Here is an 18,212-nt window from a genome sequence, read left to right on the forward strand (position 1 = left end):
AGCAAGGAGTTGGACTTGAGGGTCCTTGTGGCTCCCTTTCAACTTGAGATCTTCTATGATTCTATAAGAGCTTTGTTAAACAGTCCTCAAATTGCTGATTGCTGCTTCATGGAAGATTTCTAAATGTATCCAGGCAGCTGTATGCTCACTCCCAGTGAGTGTGAGAGTGTGTACTTGTCTTTCAGTGGGAGAATAAAGGTTACCTTGAAGTAAGTAAACTGAAGTGGCTTTGCTCATTAAGTCTCCTAGAAGCTAACCCTGAAGAAATCCATGAGTATTCCGGGCAGCAGAATGGGAAATGAAGAAATTTGCAGTGTAGGAATGGGCACAATTGCAACACATTATTGATTGCACCTTTTAAAATGCACACAATTGTAAGGTATTATTCCTTATTTAAGATTACTAGGTATTGCCACGAAACATGCACATGTCTGCTTCTGAATTTCTTGAGCTTTAATTCTGCTTTGTAAATTCAAGTAAGTGAATGATAACTTCAGCAAGCAAGTAGGAATTTATGTTAGTTATCCAAGGCTGAAGGAGAACAATGCAAAACCCTAAAGTGAGCTTTTCACATGGATGAACAAACAAGTAAACTCTGGAAACCGTAGAATTTGCAGTGATCCAGCCTGTCTCCTCACCCACAAATTTGCCCTTCAGTGTGCTGCCACATATGTTTGATTTATTTTTGATTGACATAACAATACAAGAACCAAATGTATTAAAACCAAAGCTACATTCTGAAATTTGGTGTTTCATCATGTGCCAGCAATCCAAAGTGCTTTTCCATGTTGTTCAAGAGAACACTATCATCAGCAGTAATAATAATTTCAGAGTAATTAAACTGAACTATCTCTGTGCATCTAAATAAACAAATAGATTGTGGTTCTGTAGAATGTGCATGTGTGCCAAGTGTGAGACTTGGCTACTGGTTGAAATTGAGCTGCTTTTAGTGCAGAAGCATTCTGCTTCATTTAGAATCAGCTCCCAGTGTTTCCACCAACTTTAGACTTGCAAGAGACTCTAGTGTTGTGGTAGGATATTTTTTACTCCAATGTCTTTTAAAACTTTCATACAGATATAGTTCTTGATTGGCCTAGTATTTTTAACTGTTTTACAGTCAGAGGTATTTAAAAGAAAAGAAAAATACTGTTAGGCTGTCATTCATTGTCTTCAACCTGCTGTATAAAATGAGTAACATATAAGCTGCTGGCCAGTAAGAATTGTCATAGAATTCTTCACATAAGAAATGCTTGGTTCAGAAGTGATGAGCAGTCTCTCTCACAAGCTGTCTTAATACTTTTTTTTAATAAGCTGTTGGTGCGTTTGAAAATTGAGACTGATTTTTTTTTTTTGTGACTTGGTTTTTAAAGTGGATGTAAATGCAAATTGTGCTGTATGTCTAGAGGGAAGAGGTAAATGCTTAGTTACTTTAAAGGATGAGAATTTTTGTGGTTAGCAGAATTTGCTTATGCGTGCCAAATGACTTGGGGTTGACAGAGGACCACAACTGCAGCTAGTCAGGCAAAACAGAATTCAAGTGTGAATATTCTAAGCCCTTCCCTTCAGGCATAGAAAACTAGTCAGTGCTCACCCTTGTCAGAATTTTCACATAAGCAAACATTATCTCAGTGCAGAGAGTCTCTGCAGTGGCACTGTGGCATTGTGGCTTTCTCTGAGAAGGTGACAGCAGTGAGGAGCAGCAGCAGGCACAACCATCTCTCTTCATCAGTCATTTTCAAAGGACTTGGCAGAAAGGGTTCATTCTCCTGCTTCTCAGATCTGGGAAAGGAGGTCAAGCTGTAATGGCTTGGACAGAAGTGGCTTATGTACATTTTGTGTCTGACTGTCTGGTGGAACCCTTGATAGAGCTGGAAAATACCAGTTCAGGGGAAGCAGAATGCTTTGCAGAAGCATGTTGCATGTGATGAAGAATGGGTTCACATGAAAGTGGTTTTGAGAACAATTTAGTTTTAGATTTCCAAATTGCTTTATTTCAGTTTCAGTATGAAATTTAATAAAAACAGGGACAGAATTTTTTTATTTTACTTTTGTATAATTCAACTTTATTGAATAAATTTGAAAGGTTTTAGGGCCCAGTTTTTTTGGTTTGGGTTTCTTGAGGGTTGGATTAATTTTTTTTGAAGTTTCTCATAAACTCAAACTAAAATATTTTGATTTATTTTCCAGAGGAAAAACATTCACAGTTGTGAAATGAGCCTTAAAATAAACAAACAAATAACTAGTACAGTTCTTCTGTTAAGTTCCAGTATCACGTTCACTGTTCCTCCCCTGTTTCTTCTTTGCTGTGGGAAGACAATAATTTATATCAGCTGTTTTTCTTGGGATGTTGTGTTTTTCCCAATGCAACTTGTAAATCAAGAAGGGTAGAACTGGGGCTCTGCTGCCCTTGTCCTCTGGGACCCTTTTCTGCCCCACTAAATGCTTGCAGCATTCGGCAGGCTAACAGCATTTCTCCTCTCAGTGACCTGAGTGCAGATCTGAGTAAGGCTAGGTGAGAATGAGAATAAATCTTGCATTTTCTTACAGCTTAGACCAAGGTCTGTCTGAGTAGCTGCTGTCCTGTGCAGAGTGCAAAGGACCCAGGGGTAATTTCATTTCAGTGCAAAGTTGTTTCTTGTTCAGCAGAGATGAAAGTGCTAAGAATCGATCTGTGTAGATGCTTGTGTCTGTTCATGTTGCTTTAAAACAACAGAGCCTTCTGACTACCCTGACTGCCTACTGATAAAATGGATGATCAGTTTTGCAATAATTATTTTTAGGCAGTGCATCTCACTCCTTCTTTTTCCACATTTGTCCCTCAGTGTGAATCATCAGCTTTTAGATGCTTTGTATTCTTCTAATTTCGTTCCTGACAGCTGCTGCTTTGAGAAAGGTCAAGGAGGGCAAATACAACTTCACTTTTAACACAGTGTTTGATTATTCAGTTTTTAAATAAATACATTTTTTGCAGTATCTAATAAAAAAGACTGAACAAAGTCAATGAGTTGCAAGATTTAAAAGTTTAAGTGTGGTGGGAGAGGGCTTCTTGTAAGGAGCTTCTGAATTCATTGATACTTGGAAGCAGTGCAGGTGGGATTTTTTTCTTTACAATTAATAGTATCTATAGAAAAAACAAAAATTACTGCAAAAGCTTAATGTAGGTCTTTTGATAAGACTGTGTATTCTACTCATACATGGATTTATTATGGTCAGACAGATGTGCAGAGCACAGAGTGATGCACATCTTTAGAGTGCCAGAACTTCTTTCTTTCTCCTCATCCAGACTTTGCATTTTTATTTTTCATTTTCACTTTCTTTCCAGATAAATCTGGTGTTTTAATTGTGAGGATCTTGGAAATATTTGAGGAGTGCACGATACAAGTTGCCATCTGCCAGCAGCTGGAACAGTCTCCTGCTGCGCTTTCGCCCGAGGATGCTGTCGTCAATGCAGAGGAGCCAGTGCTCAAAGTCCTCTTCACAAGGGAGACAGCAGCTCACCTGAAGAGCAGACCAAGGGATGTCATCCACATCTATCCCCCGTGGTGAGTAAGGAGAAGGGGCCACACTTGCTGTAGCACTGCAGAGCAAAGTGGAGTCGGTAGAGTGCTGTCTGCACTGCTGTAGGAAAAACCTTGGGGGGTAACGGGAGAACAGGGCATTCTTGTGGTCATCTGTCTCTGGCAGCCTGAGAGACTTTGACAGATACCTTCAAGACAGCTCAGATAACAGCTAAATGTGTATCATGATGCCTCTAGTGTTGCTCAGGGCTTCAGTTGTGTTTTCGCTTAATATTTTCATGTTTAGAGCACTAGGAAGGCCTGAGCAATGTCTTATCAATGATAAGGCCAATAAAGTGCATACTTTCTGGGAGCAAAGTACTTCAGGAATGCTCATCTGTTGTTGGGAGCATGGGTATAATATTTCAGTGAAAAAGTCTCTATTAACTGTATAGCATTCAGTCTTCAGTTCCCTGAGTTCCTCTTCAGCACAACCTTTCTGGAATTCTTAAAAATGTTTGGTCTATGCTTGTGATTATTTTCTGGGTTGGATTATTTACCTGAATTTTAAGGGTAGCAAAAAATGATGAGATTTCTAGTAAAGCAGCTGGTTGGTAGTGGCTGTAGGCTGGAAGGACTACTCTTCATAAAAATTTAGGGGAACTTTGAAGTGGGAACATTACTTCTCTCTTCACTGCCCTCCACCCTAAATTATAAAAGAGGAAATACTTTTCTTATGTCTTTCAGCATTCACTACCTGAGTTTTAGCCTCCAGCTGCCTCTCATGTTTGACCATATCCTTTTGCAAAATACTTTTTCCTGTTTTGCAAAGGTCTGTATCTGGTTTTTATCTTCATTGATAGCTGCAAATCTTTTCTGAGTTCCCCAATTTGTAGTCTTTTGCTTCTGAAATGTTTTTAACTCTTTCTGGATGCAATTCAAAAACTAAGATATTTTATTTGGCGTTTTTTATGGCTACAGATACAACTATTGATTGTTTAGATGTAAATAGATCAGTAGCCAAGGGAAAATTAAGTTCAATATTAATTAAATCCTAGTCTGATATGATTCTGATTCACTGCCCTGTTTTCTTCTCATTTATCTCTCCTTCACAAGCTTTTTTTCACGCTTTACATTTGGCTTTGTTTTCCTGTTTTCTTCTTGTTTCTCTCTCCTACAAACTTAGTTCCGTTTTTCTCTTCAGGTTTCCTCTGTCGTTTTTAAACCACGAGGTTTTGCATTTATGCAGCTGTATCCTTCTACATGAAGATTTTTGTACCAGAAAAACTGTTTTAAGTAGGATGTGATTCAACTTTTCTCTTTGTTTTCTTCTTTTCTTCTCCTGACCTGTTCCTGTAGAATGCTTAGCTTGTGTAAGTCTCGGACTGCTGCAGCTTGTTTCATGTCTGCTCTGGGAAGATGTAAATCTGCACTGATCTGATCCTTTCCAGACTACAGACATCTGCAACTGTACTGGTCTACTCTTCTCATTTGTTTAAATTTTAAGACGTTCTGGACACAAAGCTCATTCCTGTATGCATGTAAGCTGAGATTTCTTTAGGAAGCTTCATAGCTAGCTGTCTGTCTTCCTAGAAACTCTGCCTTTTATTTGCTTTTTTAAAAAAATATATATATATCTTTAGTAGGATGTGCTTTTCATGTAGGAAGAAGTTTATTTCATGAAACCGTAATGTTTGGACAGAGGATACATCTGCATTGTCACAGTTGCTTTCCTTACCTATATGTCTCTCAAAGCACTTCATAAATGCATCACTTAATTGTAGCAAAACTGCATTAAACCTCATCTCTAGTTCTATTTTCTCTCTTTTTGAAATTATCTTCATGTCAGTTGTCTGTTTACTCAACCAACTTCAAAAAAAGTTGGGCTGGATACTGTTAAAATACTGGAGGCAGGGAGGGGAGAGAATGAGGGATGTTTTTGTTTTAGATTATAATTTGGCACTTTCAGTTTACATTAATTGAAAATTGGACTTGTATACTTAGTGGAAGTTTCCTCTATCACAGTTCCAAGCTTCTATTCTCTTAAACTCTTACTTGAGAACTCTGAATGCTGAAGTCTAGTTCTTGTTACTCTGCATTGAATTTGTACTTCTGTTAAAAACAAATGCTGTTTCTGTTAAAACGCTTGTCTGTCAATTCAAATGTGTGACTAGTGAAAAAACAAATTAACTAAATCTAATCCTGACATGGTGAAATAAGGATATTTATATATCTTATTAACATCTTATGTATCTTATTAAAATCAGTCAGAAGCAAAAGAGACACACAAAAAAGTAGATGCAAGGGGAGACAATCCGTGAACTACCTGTGGTTTTGGGATACATAGTACACTGCACATTGTTGTCTTGTATTTTGAGACAGTTGTATGGCAGGACAGAGTGGCATGAGATGGGGTGTTTTGTAAGTGGCCTGCTTCTGGTGCTGTTGTGTCCTGAGAGAAAAATTTCCCATTACCTTTAAAATAAAATTCCAGAATTACATTCTGACTTTGCTTTTTGCCCTCTAACCAGATGACCAAGTAAGTAAGATGTAGACACACAGTCTGCTGGCTCCTGGAGGTGATTATTCATGTCAAAAATTGAACATTTAATTTTGGAGCCTTTGTAAAATTAGACTTTGCTTTTGTAACTGTACTTGTATGTGCTGTGAACTCAGTGCATAACCTGGTATGTGAAACATCTCCAGCAGTAGACTTGCATTAAGTACTTCAGGAAGCAGTGTTTAGAGAAGAGCTGATATGCTTGTTGGTATTTGTTTGCATACAGAATCCCATGAAACTTCAGCACTGCAGTATAAGCAATTTAATTTCAAAAATAAAATATTGACAGGGGGCTGGTTGTAAGAATCTTACCACCAAACATTGCTCATGAGAACAGTCCCACTGGATTTCAGAAGAGCTTTGTGTCAGGGCAAGAATTACCAGGACTGAACTCAGATTTCTTTGTAACTAGATATTAATTTCTTTGGGTCTAATGTCTTAAGGTACATATTTTAAATCAATTTACAATTTACAAAAAAACCCCAAAAAATAAAAATCATTTACAATTACAAAGTAGGGGATTTGATGTGAGAATTGTCACTTGCTATAGGGAAAGCAACCCCCACAAACCGATAAAAGCTATCAAACCAGCGTGTGTGGTGCAGGACAGAGCTCAGCTGCCTGGCCACTGAGACATCTGACAGGAGCCTGCTCTGATCTTGTGGCTATGTGGAAGTATTATTGCAGTGTTGTATCTAAATAAGGCCTATTAGCTTGGACACATCACATGAAAATGATTGTGTGTTTTGGGCTGGAGCTGGTTTCTGTCTGGCCAGCCGGGAACAAAACAGGCAAAAGAACTCAGCCCTGCCTGCCCCTGCCTGTGTAGGCTTGCCTTTGGTTTTCTTTGCAGTACCTGAGCAACTTCTTAGATTGAGATTTTAAATGAACACCTCATAATTTTTCACAAACTAAATCTGAATCATTAAGTGTTTTTAACACCTGGAAAAGAAAAAAGTTTATTACTGAGTTTAATTAAATTGATTTCTAAGTCTTTATTCACTTTGCAGAAATACATATCCAGCAAAAAGTAAAGATTGCCTGCAAAGACATGAGAGAGTGGAAACCAAGGCTTCCACTCTGCCATTGGTGGTGATTTTATGGCTTCAACGTACCTGGGGTTTTTTTCTGTTTGTTTCATTGTAAAAATTATAGAAATAATTTACCATACCTGACAGAAAGTAATGAGAGTTGGTATTTTTAGAGATTCCAGGATTCATTTGACTGCTGACGCTGCAAGGCTTGGGGATGGACTGTTTGCTTTAGATACTCCTGTCTTGTGCTCATAGATATGCCTACTAGTTAATATTCAAGACAAACTGACCTGAAGGAAATGGTGCTGATTAGAATTCTTTCCCTTGCCAGTAAGTTTAACAACTTTGAAATGTTTTTCATGTATTTCTGAAGTAAAACTACTAGAAGTATGTGATATTAATAGAGCTCTTGGCAATAGCCGTATAAACCACAGATCACGTTTGATTTGGACAGGCTCAGAGGTCGATCCATACCTATTTAATTTGCAAGTCTGGTATGAAGCCTCTAGTTCAGGAGGTTCATGTGGTGCTAGTTACTGGGGGCAGGGGCAGTATGAAGGATATAACCACCCTGTTCTGTTCTTACACTGCCTGAAAACTCTGCAGAAAACAAGATCCTTGGCTGGATAGCCGTTATTCCCCATGCAACTTCTCTGAGACAGTTTATTTTAGGAACTTGGTATGGCAAGTACATAAAACACTTAAATCTGTGACATCAACAAGCAACTTCAAAGTTGTTCTTTAGTTTCTCTTAACCTGTGAAACCACGGGGAGTCATAATTACTCAACTTTGAGTGTTCCAGTGCCTGGAGAAAGTGTTTAATGTGGACTTCTCATTTCTGTTTGCATAACGCTAAATTCAGTCTCTCCTCAGTGAAGGAGTTTTAAAAGCCTTTGAATTATTTACTGCCAAGAAGAACAACTCATACAAAACATTGCTACAGATCAGCTGATGTACAGGGATGAAATCTTGTATCTTAAGTCCTTTAATGTAGGCCAGTGGTGGAAGTTGCTGTAGAAACGTGCAGGCAAGCTCTGAAGAAATTTATGTGCAAGAAGCAATCTGGTTTTGTGGATTCAGGTAGTATTCTACTTTAGAATTATCCTGGGCATGCTGTAGGCTGTGTTGTTGACTCAACAGCAGCATTTATGATAAATGAGTATGTTACTGTGATTTTTGCATTGTCTTACCTAACACTGTCTTACGTCACCTGGGTGAGAAACAACAGGAGCAACATAGGGAGCTCACATGAAAAAGGTGTTTTGAGCTAGCATGGCTCATGTTAAAGAGCATTTGGCTTCCATTTGATTAAGTTTTATTTTTTTTATTCACTCTCATCAAGCAAGGGAAGCATTTAAGAACATACAGAGTACCTATCACTAGAAAGGTCATGTGAAAGCAGGATCTAGGCTTCACATGTTAATGAAATGCAGAAATTATCTCCTGCTGCTCTGTAAAGAAAGCATCTCTATCCTAAATTTTCTCAAATTAAGGAAGGACATGTATAGAACATCTTTCACATGCATTCAGTATCTCTGGTTATTCCACAGAGAGGCAGCTTCTTTGAATGCTTGATAGATCAGTTTTGTCCAACTGATCAATGTTCACCATCTTCCTCTCATGAAACCTGGGCACTTTATATATACACGTATAAATATTCAAACGGATGGAAAAGGGGGAGGGGGGGAGATCCCCAGTCAGATCCCCCTCACTGGAAAGATGTTGGCTCTGCCTTAACATCTTCAAAGAAAGAATGTAACAATGGCAGAGTGGGAGAACCTGATAAGAAGGATGAGGCTCACTCAGAAGATAAAATTCTACAAAACTTCAGAGCTGTAAAGCCAGTGTGGGCACTATTTCTAAAGTACATATGGGAATGGCCTTGGAGCCAAAGATCAGATCATATCATCTGCTTGGAATTGCTTCTCAGAGATCATGCAGTTGTGAAAATTAAAGTTCCTTTCAGAAGCAGCTGAAGCAGCAGCAGTTTTGTTTGCAAGAATTTACTTTTTGTTTTGCTAAGATACACTTGTCCTAGTGCAATCACTTCAGAAGAGGTGTTTTGTCTTTTGAGAACAAAAATACACTTACTTTATATGAACTGAAAGTGGTCCCTAGCAAGCTTTTAATATAATTTCTTCTGTGTTTCTTTTGCTTTGTCTCTTCTTGACAGAATAGACCTTAGGATTTTTCTCCTTTTTTCTTTTAAAAAAATTATTTTTCTTTTGTCCATCCTCTCATGGAAAGGGAGAAAATTTTATCTGTATAGCTGCCCAGGTATATGCTATTTGATATCTCTAGAAGTGAAGAGATGAAGCAATTAATATTACATGAGTTTGTTTACTTTGCATGTAGAAAATCAAAACAACACAATTTCTTAGTAATCTAATCAGTGAATAGTGGTATTCCTTCATAGGTGGATGACATAATTGGAAAAATGCAGAATTGCACAGCTTTGACAGAGGAGAAAAAGTCATTGATGTCATTTCTGTGATCTGCCACAACCACCTGAAGCAACAGATACCTGGTATTTCGGATGTGGGCTATGTGTAATAAACACAGTAACACGATTGCATTTTTACAGTGAGACAGACGTGCTTATTTTTACAAGTGTGGCATGGATAGACACATTATACAAATGCCATGTAGAAAATATAAGCACCCTGAAAAGCAAAGATGAAAAACCTGCTCTCTATAAAAGGGGTTTCCATGGAGAAAAGAATGGAAACACAGGAGGACGGGAGCCTCAAAACAGTAGATACAGAGTTGTGTAAAAGATTGAAACTGGATTCTTAAACACGACTGCCTGTCTCTGGATTAATAGCTGATGGTATCTTGCCATGCTGAAAAGGGGAATTTCCACTGCACTGTACCAATTAGGCGCAGGGGTTTGTTGATCCATTTGTTTGCTTTCGGCCAAATCAGAGGGGTCAGAAGCGAGCGGTGTGTTTGCAAAGCAGCAGCTTGGCTTTCAGATCAAGGTTGAAATGCGTTGTTGCTGCCACAGAAGCCTCCGTCGGGGTGGAATACCTCTGGCCTCCCTGATCAGATGTGTGTCTGAGCTGGGCACATCCAGTGCTCCTGCCTCACACACCGGCAGCAGAGCTCACCCAAAAGGAGCACTGCATGTTGTTCTCTGGAGGGAGTCTCCACCAGGATGGCTTTTTCCAACATGGGCTTGTAAGAATAAAGGAGTTGTAGAAGAGAGACAGGGGATGTGAACAGCCTGCTTTATGCGTGGGTTGTGTTTTTCTACATTTTTCCTAAATTATAGATACCGTCCAGCTAGATCCTACTGGAATAACTGTGGTGTCCAGTTAATGGGAAAAATCTGAATCACCTCACTGTGGTGCTTCCATGTTGAGGAATTAGCATACATCTGAGTCCACAGCTTTTAGCAACAGAACAGGAAAATTGTTTTTAAACATCCATTCCTTACAGTCAGTGATGTTGTTTATGTCCAAAAAATTACTGGAAAAAATATTCAGTGAGAATAAAAATGTTTTCTCCTAATATTCACAAAATAATCTTATCCTGAAAAATCTAATAAAGTTTTGTTTTGTTTTGTTTTTTAATGAAAAGTCTGTACTTGAAACTTTCCAGCTTTTATAAGTGAGGAAATTCCAAGCATTTTGTAGTGACAGATACTGTTAGTGGGTAGTTGTCCACTGACGTCAAAACCAGAGGATGGTGAACAGCTTTGTTCAAGTCAACGAAAAATGTACGGTCTTGGATAAACTCTGTGTTAGCAACGGAGCTATCATTGATATACGAGCAGCTTCACATGAGTTCCCATGTGTATTCAATCCAATGCTAAATTCCAGATCTTGTTTAATGAGCAACTGGTGGAGCCAAGACCTGGCACTGCAGTCTGCTTTATCCAGTCATGAAGGAAAAACAAGCTAAATAAGTTCAGATGAACAAGTTCAGAATTACTGCAGGGTTATTAAAAAGTTGTGATTTGTATTCCTCTGCTAATGTTTATGACTAACAGATTTGGGACATGTAAAACAATACTTAATTTGTAAAAAGACTATGTGCCAAAATTCCTTCAGTAGTTTAACCACTGAAGAGCAAGTTTTGACTTTGTGAATGGGTTTCTTTGGATATTCAAGATTATCAGTAATAATCTGATTACCCAAATAATTACCCAAAACAGGTAATCTTTTCTTTTAAAAATTAACATTTTGAAAATTTATGGTTTCTGCTTGTTGGATTGCTGTTCAGCACCTTCACTTCATAAAATAAAATGTATTTCCATAGCTCACTGTGGAGAGGCAATTTTCAAGACAAGTGCCATTGTCTTTATTTATCAGGTGTGATTTGCTACTGGAATGGTAGATGTGTATTTGGAGTATGATTTTTCCATACAGTTCTGTGTGCAGTTAGGTTGGGGCTTGAATAAGCTGAATATTTTCTGGATATACGCTGGATTTTCATGCTAAGGATGCTTTTGTCCTTGGGCAATTTTGTGTGGGCAAAGAGATGGATAAAGCGTGAGTTTGCCAAATTATCCTGTGTGGTCATTCCCTACAATATCAAGGTATGCTTTGTCAGATTCCTCCTCCTGAATGTCATATTTAAGTGTAGGTAAGCAACAGTTAATTACTGTAGTCCTAGCAGAAATAGTAATTAAAGCCCCAAGTATTTCAAAAGGGGAATGTGGCTTTCAGATATTTGAAAGATTTGGAATGTTGCTACCCAAAATACAGTATTTAAAACATCTCAGCTATCCTGGGGGGCGGGAGCATGGGAGGGCAAGAGGGAGAACAGAATTTTACTGTTACTTCTTCCAGGCAGATTACTTCTCTTTCAGTAAAAGCTAGTGGGGAAAATACCTGTAGTTTTATGTATTATTAGCAGAAGAACGTACTTTGGTATATGAAACAGTTCAGCTATGAAACATTCAGTGTAGCCTTTTGGGTGTTTGATGAAGCTTCTCTTCCTATCAGTCTTCCAAGTCAACATTCACTGTGCAGATTGCAATGTATAACTTCTCCCTGCCTGGTAGGCTTCTTTGACAGTGTCCTGATATGTCCTGAAAAAGTACTCCTCTAGTTACTGCCCCAGTACAGCTTTTGGGAACACCAAGTTTCTCCAATCAGAAGTTTCAGAACAATATTTAGAGCATTAGAAGTCCTGTACAACCACTGATTTTACCTTTGGGGATTTGTGTGTGGAAAGCCAAATCACTGATGTGGCGCCAAAAAAAGAAAAAAAATCATTACTTGGCAGTATGTGGGAAGGGGGGTGGTTGTGTGTATGGGGGTTTTTGGTTTGTTTTGCTGGTTTTTTAGTTTCTTTAACCTCTTTGGACTTCTGAAACATTACCTGTTTTCTCTCTTCTTGGTAAAAGAGTTAAAGAAAGAGTTAAAAATAAAGGAGCCTAGTGAGCATTTCTGGGGATGTTTTTTGTTTTTATCGTTATCTTCCCTTTTTCTAAGTCTTGTATTTATTTTTTTTTCCTGTAAGCAGCACATGTTTGCTGTTGAGCAGATCACGATAATGCACTTCTGCATGGTCTTCCTGGCAGTCATTGTCCATAGTCAGTCCAAGGTCCTTGGCTGTCATAAAAACCAGGACTGCGTGTCCACCTTGACTGCTGTTAGTGCAAACCCAAGTCTGCCAGCATCTCCAGCTAATCCCTTGTAATGTGAACTGAGGCTATGAAGAAATATCCCGAGGTGCTCTGAGGTATTGTTGGGACAGACATTGAGGATCATAACTACTCCCAAAAAAATCTGGCAGAATATTTACAGTGCTGCATGCACACACTGAAAGCACCGAACTTGAGAACACTTAAGAGTCAGTATAAAACCATAAATTATATTGATTTTATTTGTGTTTTCATCTGTCTTCCCAGCATGGCACAGCATGTCTGTCTGTTGTGTTTCCCAAAACCAAGTTTCTCCTCCAAGCTGAGGTTCATTTTTAAGAAACGCGGGCAATGCAACTATGTGAGATTTGTACATGGCATTTGTGCCTTACTGCTTGTCTTCTGGTTCACTAAGCTTGTCATAAATACTAATTTTGTAGGGCTGGTAGTTTTTTATGCATTGTGAATGTACAGATTGAGGAAGAGATAAATTTTATTGATATGGGCTGTCACTGGGTTTTACAGGGTTTCTATGCTTGAAGAAGCTCACATTTACAGTATATATGTATAATAATCACTCTTCAAATTATTTTGAAGACATTTGAATGAAAATATATTTTTTACAATATAGGATTGTTCTTTATTTTATTCCCAAATATTTCTTACCTTCCATCTCTCACACAAAACCAAATAAGTTGCCCAGTATTTCCTTTGTCTTTTTGCAGCCTCCTGTGCTTTATAGCTTGAGAAGTTCTGCATGAGGTGATTGTCTAATTTTCCTGGGAGATATTTGACCTGAGGAGTTTGCTTTTGAATCTTGCTGTATAGCAGAGACCTGTTTTCTAGCTATACTCAAAAGCAAACCCATTCTAAAAACAAACTTCAACATGATCAGCTTCTAGAATAGTCCACCTAAGTCTTGAGAATCGCCTTTGGTTGTAGGTCACTGTAGATAAAACTGTAATTACTTGATTTTTGAGGACTGATGCTTACCTAGGAAGGAATGGAATCCTATTAGGTTTACTGGTTACCCTGAAACTGCCATAAAGACAGCTAGAGGAGAAAACAAGGGGGAGAAGTTATTTCCACAACCCAAATATAAATTATACCTTTTTTGGAGGGGGGAGGGAGCAACTTTTATGCCTATTTATATTTAGATTACACTGCATATGAAAGTATTATTTTCCTGTGTGTTCCAGTTAATTGGTTGGGATTCTTTACCTTTGATCATGAATCTTGTTCTTTGGCAAAGCCTTACATTGAAGGCTACCTTTCTAGAAGAGCTCTGAGATTTGGAAATATGTATAATTTTGTATGGCAAAGCCCTTCTCCACTTATTAAACTCTGAACACACATTTTCTAAATTAATATAGGTATTGCTTGGGTTGCCATGTTGATTTTTTGAAGCTTTTCTTGGAAAGTACTTTCTTATCGCACATTAACAGCTCCATTGATGTATTTTGGCTATGTCTAAGTAAAGCCATTTTTCTTTCAGAATGTGCACTAAATGTATTGGTTAATATATTTGATTTGTTATTAGTTGTATTTTAACTGCTGTCTTAATGCTACTGTTTTATTAACCATAGTGAACTGTGGATGATTTGGAGGAAGATATTTCCCTGCAAGCTAGCAAGACAAAATACAGCCTTTTAACATATAACCTCATCGGCGGTTCAAGCTTATATAAAATGCATATATTGACATTATGAGTATGTAGAAGCCAGGGTAGCTAGTACATGTGTTTTGTTGCCCCTTTCACTGATACTGGGTAGGACGGCAGCCCAGTGCGTGAGGGCTGGAGTCTGCAATGAGATGCCCTCAGCTCCGGCCATGGAGACAGCGACATTTGCCTCCCTTTAACTTCTGCTTTGACTTTCCCCAGCCTCCTCAGCAGTTTTGGAAGTGAGACGAGCAGTCAGGCTGGTGCTGCATTCCCTGGGATGTACCGAACAGATGTGGCGCCGAGCGCGTTCCCTTGGTCGCGTTTCCCACCCGTGCGTGCGCTCGGCTGCACCGCGCCGCTTCTGGGGGCTCCGCATCCCTTCAATCGCAGGCTTCCAAAATAAACTATCCTGAGTTACCGGGGTGGCTACAAAGGGCAGCGGTGGGAAAGCGCCTTCCTGAGCAGCATCTCCCCGGCGCTTCCCGGGGCGGTGGGATGCTGCCCGAGCCCCCCGGGCGCAGGTCCGTGCCCTTCCCGGCGGCTGCGGAAGGTGGCAATGTTGTCAGCAGGAGCCCAGGAAAAGCTGATCTCACCGAGACAGCGGCAGCGCGTATTTGTCCACAGCTTTCTCTGGCGTCAAAGCTCCGCATCCGTGAAATAGGAGCCAGCAGCAGGGATATTTGCTCGGGTTTGTGCGCCATCGCTTCTGCACAACTTGTAATAACTCGGTGCGCTCTCCGTGCTGGATGCGGGGATGCGCCGGAGGCGGGCACGGCGCTGCTACAGCTCTGCTGCCCGCAAGGCTTCTCCCGCTGGCTGCCCCTGAACTTGCGCACCGACACCCATCCTCCACCCGGGAGAGCGAAACTGAGCTCTTTGAGTGAAGTTTCATTTCTGCAAAACACTTGGAAATGTTTCTGAAACGCGGTGTCGTTTTCTGCCCACTCCCCCGGGATGTTTACAAACTCTGCTTTGAATTGAGCTTACCAGGGGAGAATCAGAGAACTTGCCTGCATGTCGCAGTCACGCTAAGAGCAAACCTCCTGACTATGACAGGCTTTTGACCTGCTGAAAGCCTAACAGACCTGTTCCAGGCTTTGGTGGGGATCTCTTCTCTTCTCTTCTCTTCTCTTCTCTTCTCTTCTCTTCTCTTCTCTTCTCTTCTCTTCTCTTCTCTTCTCTTCTCTTCTCTTCTCTTCTCTTCTCTTCTCTTCTCTTCTCTTCTCTTCTCTTCTCTTCTCTTCTCTTCTCTTCTCTTCTCTTCTCTTCTCTTCTCTTCTCTTCCTCTCCTCTCCTCTCCTCTCCTCTCCTCTTCCTTTCCCTCTTTTCTCTTAACTAACTCAGTGAATCTTTTTAACTTCTTCCTATTATTCCCTCAAATACTTCCTTGTCTTGTGATTTTTAACATTTTTCCTGTCTAATGCTGATTCTTCACACTTGAGGGAAAATATGAGAAACTTATTGGTTACGTTATCCCATTCCTTTCCTCTTGACTGTCTTGATGCTGCACTGGTAAATAGAGCATTGATTTTAAATTATCATGGAACCTTTCAGCATATTTAATTACTGGGTTCACCTCTCATTCTGTGTTCCTCACCTTCCTTTCTGACAAGATGTAACAGATTTAAACCATTTAGGAGGTCAAATGGGGGGGAAAAAATTGACGTACTTTATGGTAAGCAGAGAGTACATAGGCTGATATTACCTTGTATTCCCCCACCTTCCTCCTTAACTTTATTTGCAACACAGATGGCAATTTTTCTTGGACTTAGAGTCTAGTTACTTGTTTTTCATAAGACAGGACAGCAGAGCTGAGGTAACTAACATTGTACAACTTCTGAGACTGTGAAGTTGTGTGAGTGTGTGTGTGTGTGTGTGTGTGTGTGTGTGTGTGTGTGCATCTCCTTCCTGACTCATGTGTTGGCCTTGCTACTCCCTGCATTAAATAGACACTGAAGGTTTCTAGAATTGCTTTGGTCTCTGTTTAGCGAAGATTGTTTGCTGGGTACCAAAGTCTGTTGCTGTATGGATACTTTGCCTACTGCCACTCCTCACTGTATTCTACAAATGGCCCAGCAGTTGTCCAGGAGAACCATGGGTAATGACTCCTTAGTTATGAAAAAAAAAGTAAAGGGAGACTTTCAGAAACTAGTTAGGATTTTGAGCAGTTAGTCTGGCAGAAACTGCTATATTCTGTCTCTCCAAATCAAAAGACAAGCCAGCAAAAGCTTTTGGTTATGCTGTGCTATGTGGGAGAATTTTCCGTTTCAAAATTGAAACTGGAAAAAATAATCTCCAACTCCAAACAGGACAATTTAAGATGTGGTGGGTTGTTACCGCTGTAATTTTTGTAATTATTTCTTTTTGTAGTAATAGTCTTATTACTTTAAGAAGAAAGTGAAATATTTCACCTTGGGACTTTCTTTAAACACTGCTGAGTAATGCAGTCTCACACTGTTGCAATAATAATTTGGCTGAGGAAAAGGCTTCATGATTGTAAAATTTTCATGTTAAAGGAAGTAGATGCTACACACAATGTAAAGTGTGGAAATAAACATTTAGAATTTTGTTTTCATTTTCAAACCAAAGGAAAAGAAAATACTTCCCTGTGATTTCAGTGTTGTTAACAAGCCCTCACAGCTATTAGGAGCCTAAAATGGTAAACAGCTTAGTAACAAAATTATATTAATAAACCTAACATCAAAATTACTCTACAAAGTTATGTACATATGGTTCCATTTTACACAACAAAAGAAGTTTTCTATAGTCCATTTGCCTAATACAAAGGTTTTAATGGGAGACAGTGTAGTGATTTGACCTCATCTCTGCTTATCCTTTTTTGGAATGTAAATATGAATGCCAAGACAATTAACTGGGTAATTTACCCAGGCAGACAGAGCTGAAATTCTGTAGGTAGGCCCTGCTTTGAGGGCAGTTGGGTGCTGTCTCCTGCTCAAGTGCATATCGACCTTCAAAGCATCTCAGCGCTAGGGATAGCTCACCCTCGGGAAGTTTAGTTTAGATAAGCATCTGAATTTTTTGGGGTACCGAAATCTGGAATGCAGCAGCAAAATCTGATGAGCAGGGCTCCCATATCTGAGTCAGCAACGGGGCTGGATCCACTCTGGTGTTCAGCACTGCCACTGCCAGGCCCAGCCAGAAGCAGAAAACAAGAGGTGCGTGAGAAGAAAAAACAGGGAGAAGAGCAGGGAGCGCACCTCAAAAAAAGTATGAGCAGGCTCCAAAACAGAGTTTGTGTAGGTTATGTGTGAAGGTAAGGAGCTGTGGAGAAACTCACACCTTCTCCCAGTGCGGCCTTCCAAAACCTCAGGGCGAGTTTGGTTCTCAGGAGGCTCTTGGCTTAGCCCTCTGTGGGCAGGGCTGTGCACCATTAGCACCTGGAGTCTGGGCTGTTTCACTTGCCAGATGTACAAGTGAACTTGTGAAATTAAGGGTTTTTTCCCCCTGCTTCTGATGCTTTGCAGTTAGCAGTATTTCAGGTGTCACAGGTCATTACTGATATCAATTGACATTTTAGACTTTGAGAAAAAACTATCACTCAGATGGATAGTTCTTGCTTGTGATATAAGCAAAAAAGATATGGAAAAGTAACCAGGAAAAGAGAGTTGATGTATTTTTCTTAGTGACCTCTGAGTATCATTCAATTTTCTGATCTTTTTTCTCTGCACCCATTGTTTTCTAAGCCTTGTTGCTGATGAATTAAACCCTTTTCTGTAACTTAGAGAGTGGCTTCTGTCTCTAGAACTCAAGTGAACTGCTGTGGTTGTGCCACAGCAAATACTTGTCACTTTATGTAGGATTTTTGCTGAAAACAAATGTTCAAAGTATTTGTAGTCTTCT

At 39.6% G+C, this 18,212-nt stretch overlaps 1 protein-coding gene across 5 annotated transcripts in view; it reads left to right on the plus strand.

Moving 5' to 3' along the window:
* SPIDR (scaffold protein involved in DNA repair) overlaps positions 1 to 18,212 on the plus strand; it is a 196,367-nt gene that overhangs the window by 71,251 nt on the left and 106,904 nt on the right. For all 5 annotated transcript variants that reach the window (XR_010439214.1, XM_064706073.1, XM_064706070.1 and 2 more), the window contains exon 8: positions 3,323 to 3,542. Coding sequence is in view for 4 of the 5 variants with exons in the window: in XM_064706073.1 (XP_064562143.1) it covers positions 3,323 to 3,542 (220 nt within the window). In the remaining variant the exon portion in view is untranslated. The remainder of the gene's footprint in view (positions 1 to 3,322; positions 3,543 to 18,212) is intronic.

The sequence above is a fragment of the Zonotrichia leucophrys genome, chromosome 2 (assembly GCF_028769735.1).
Source record: "Zonotrichia leucophrys gambelii isolate GWCS_2022_RI chromosome 2, RI_Zleu_2.0, whole genome shotgun sequence".
NCBI lineage: Eukaryota > Metazoa > Chordata > Aves > Passeriformes > Passerellidae > Zonotrichia > Zonotrichia leucophrys.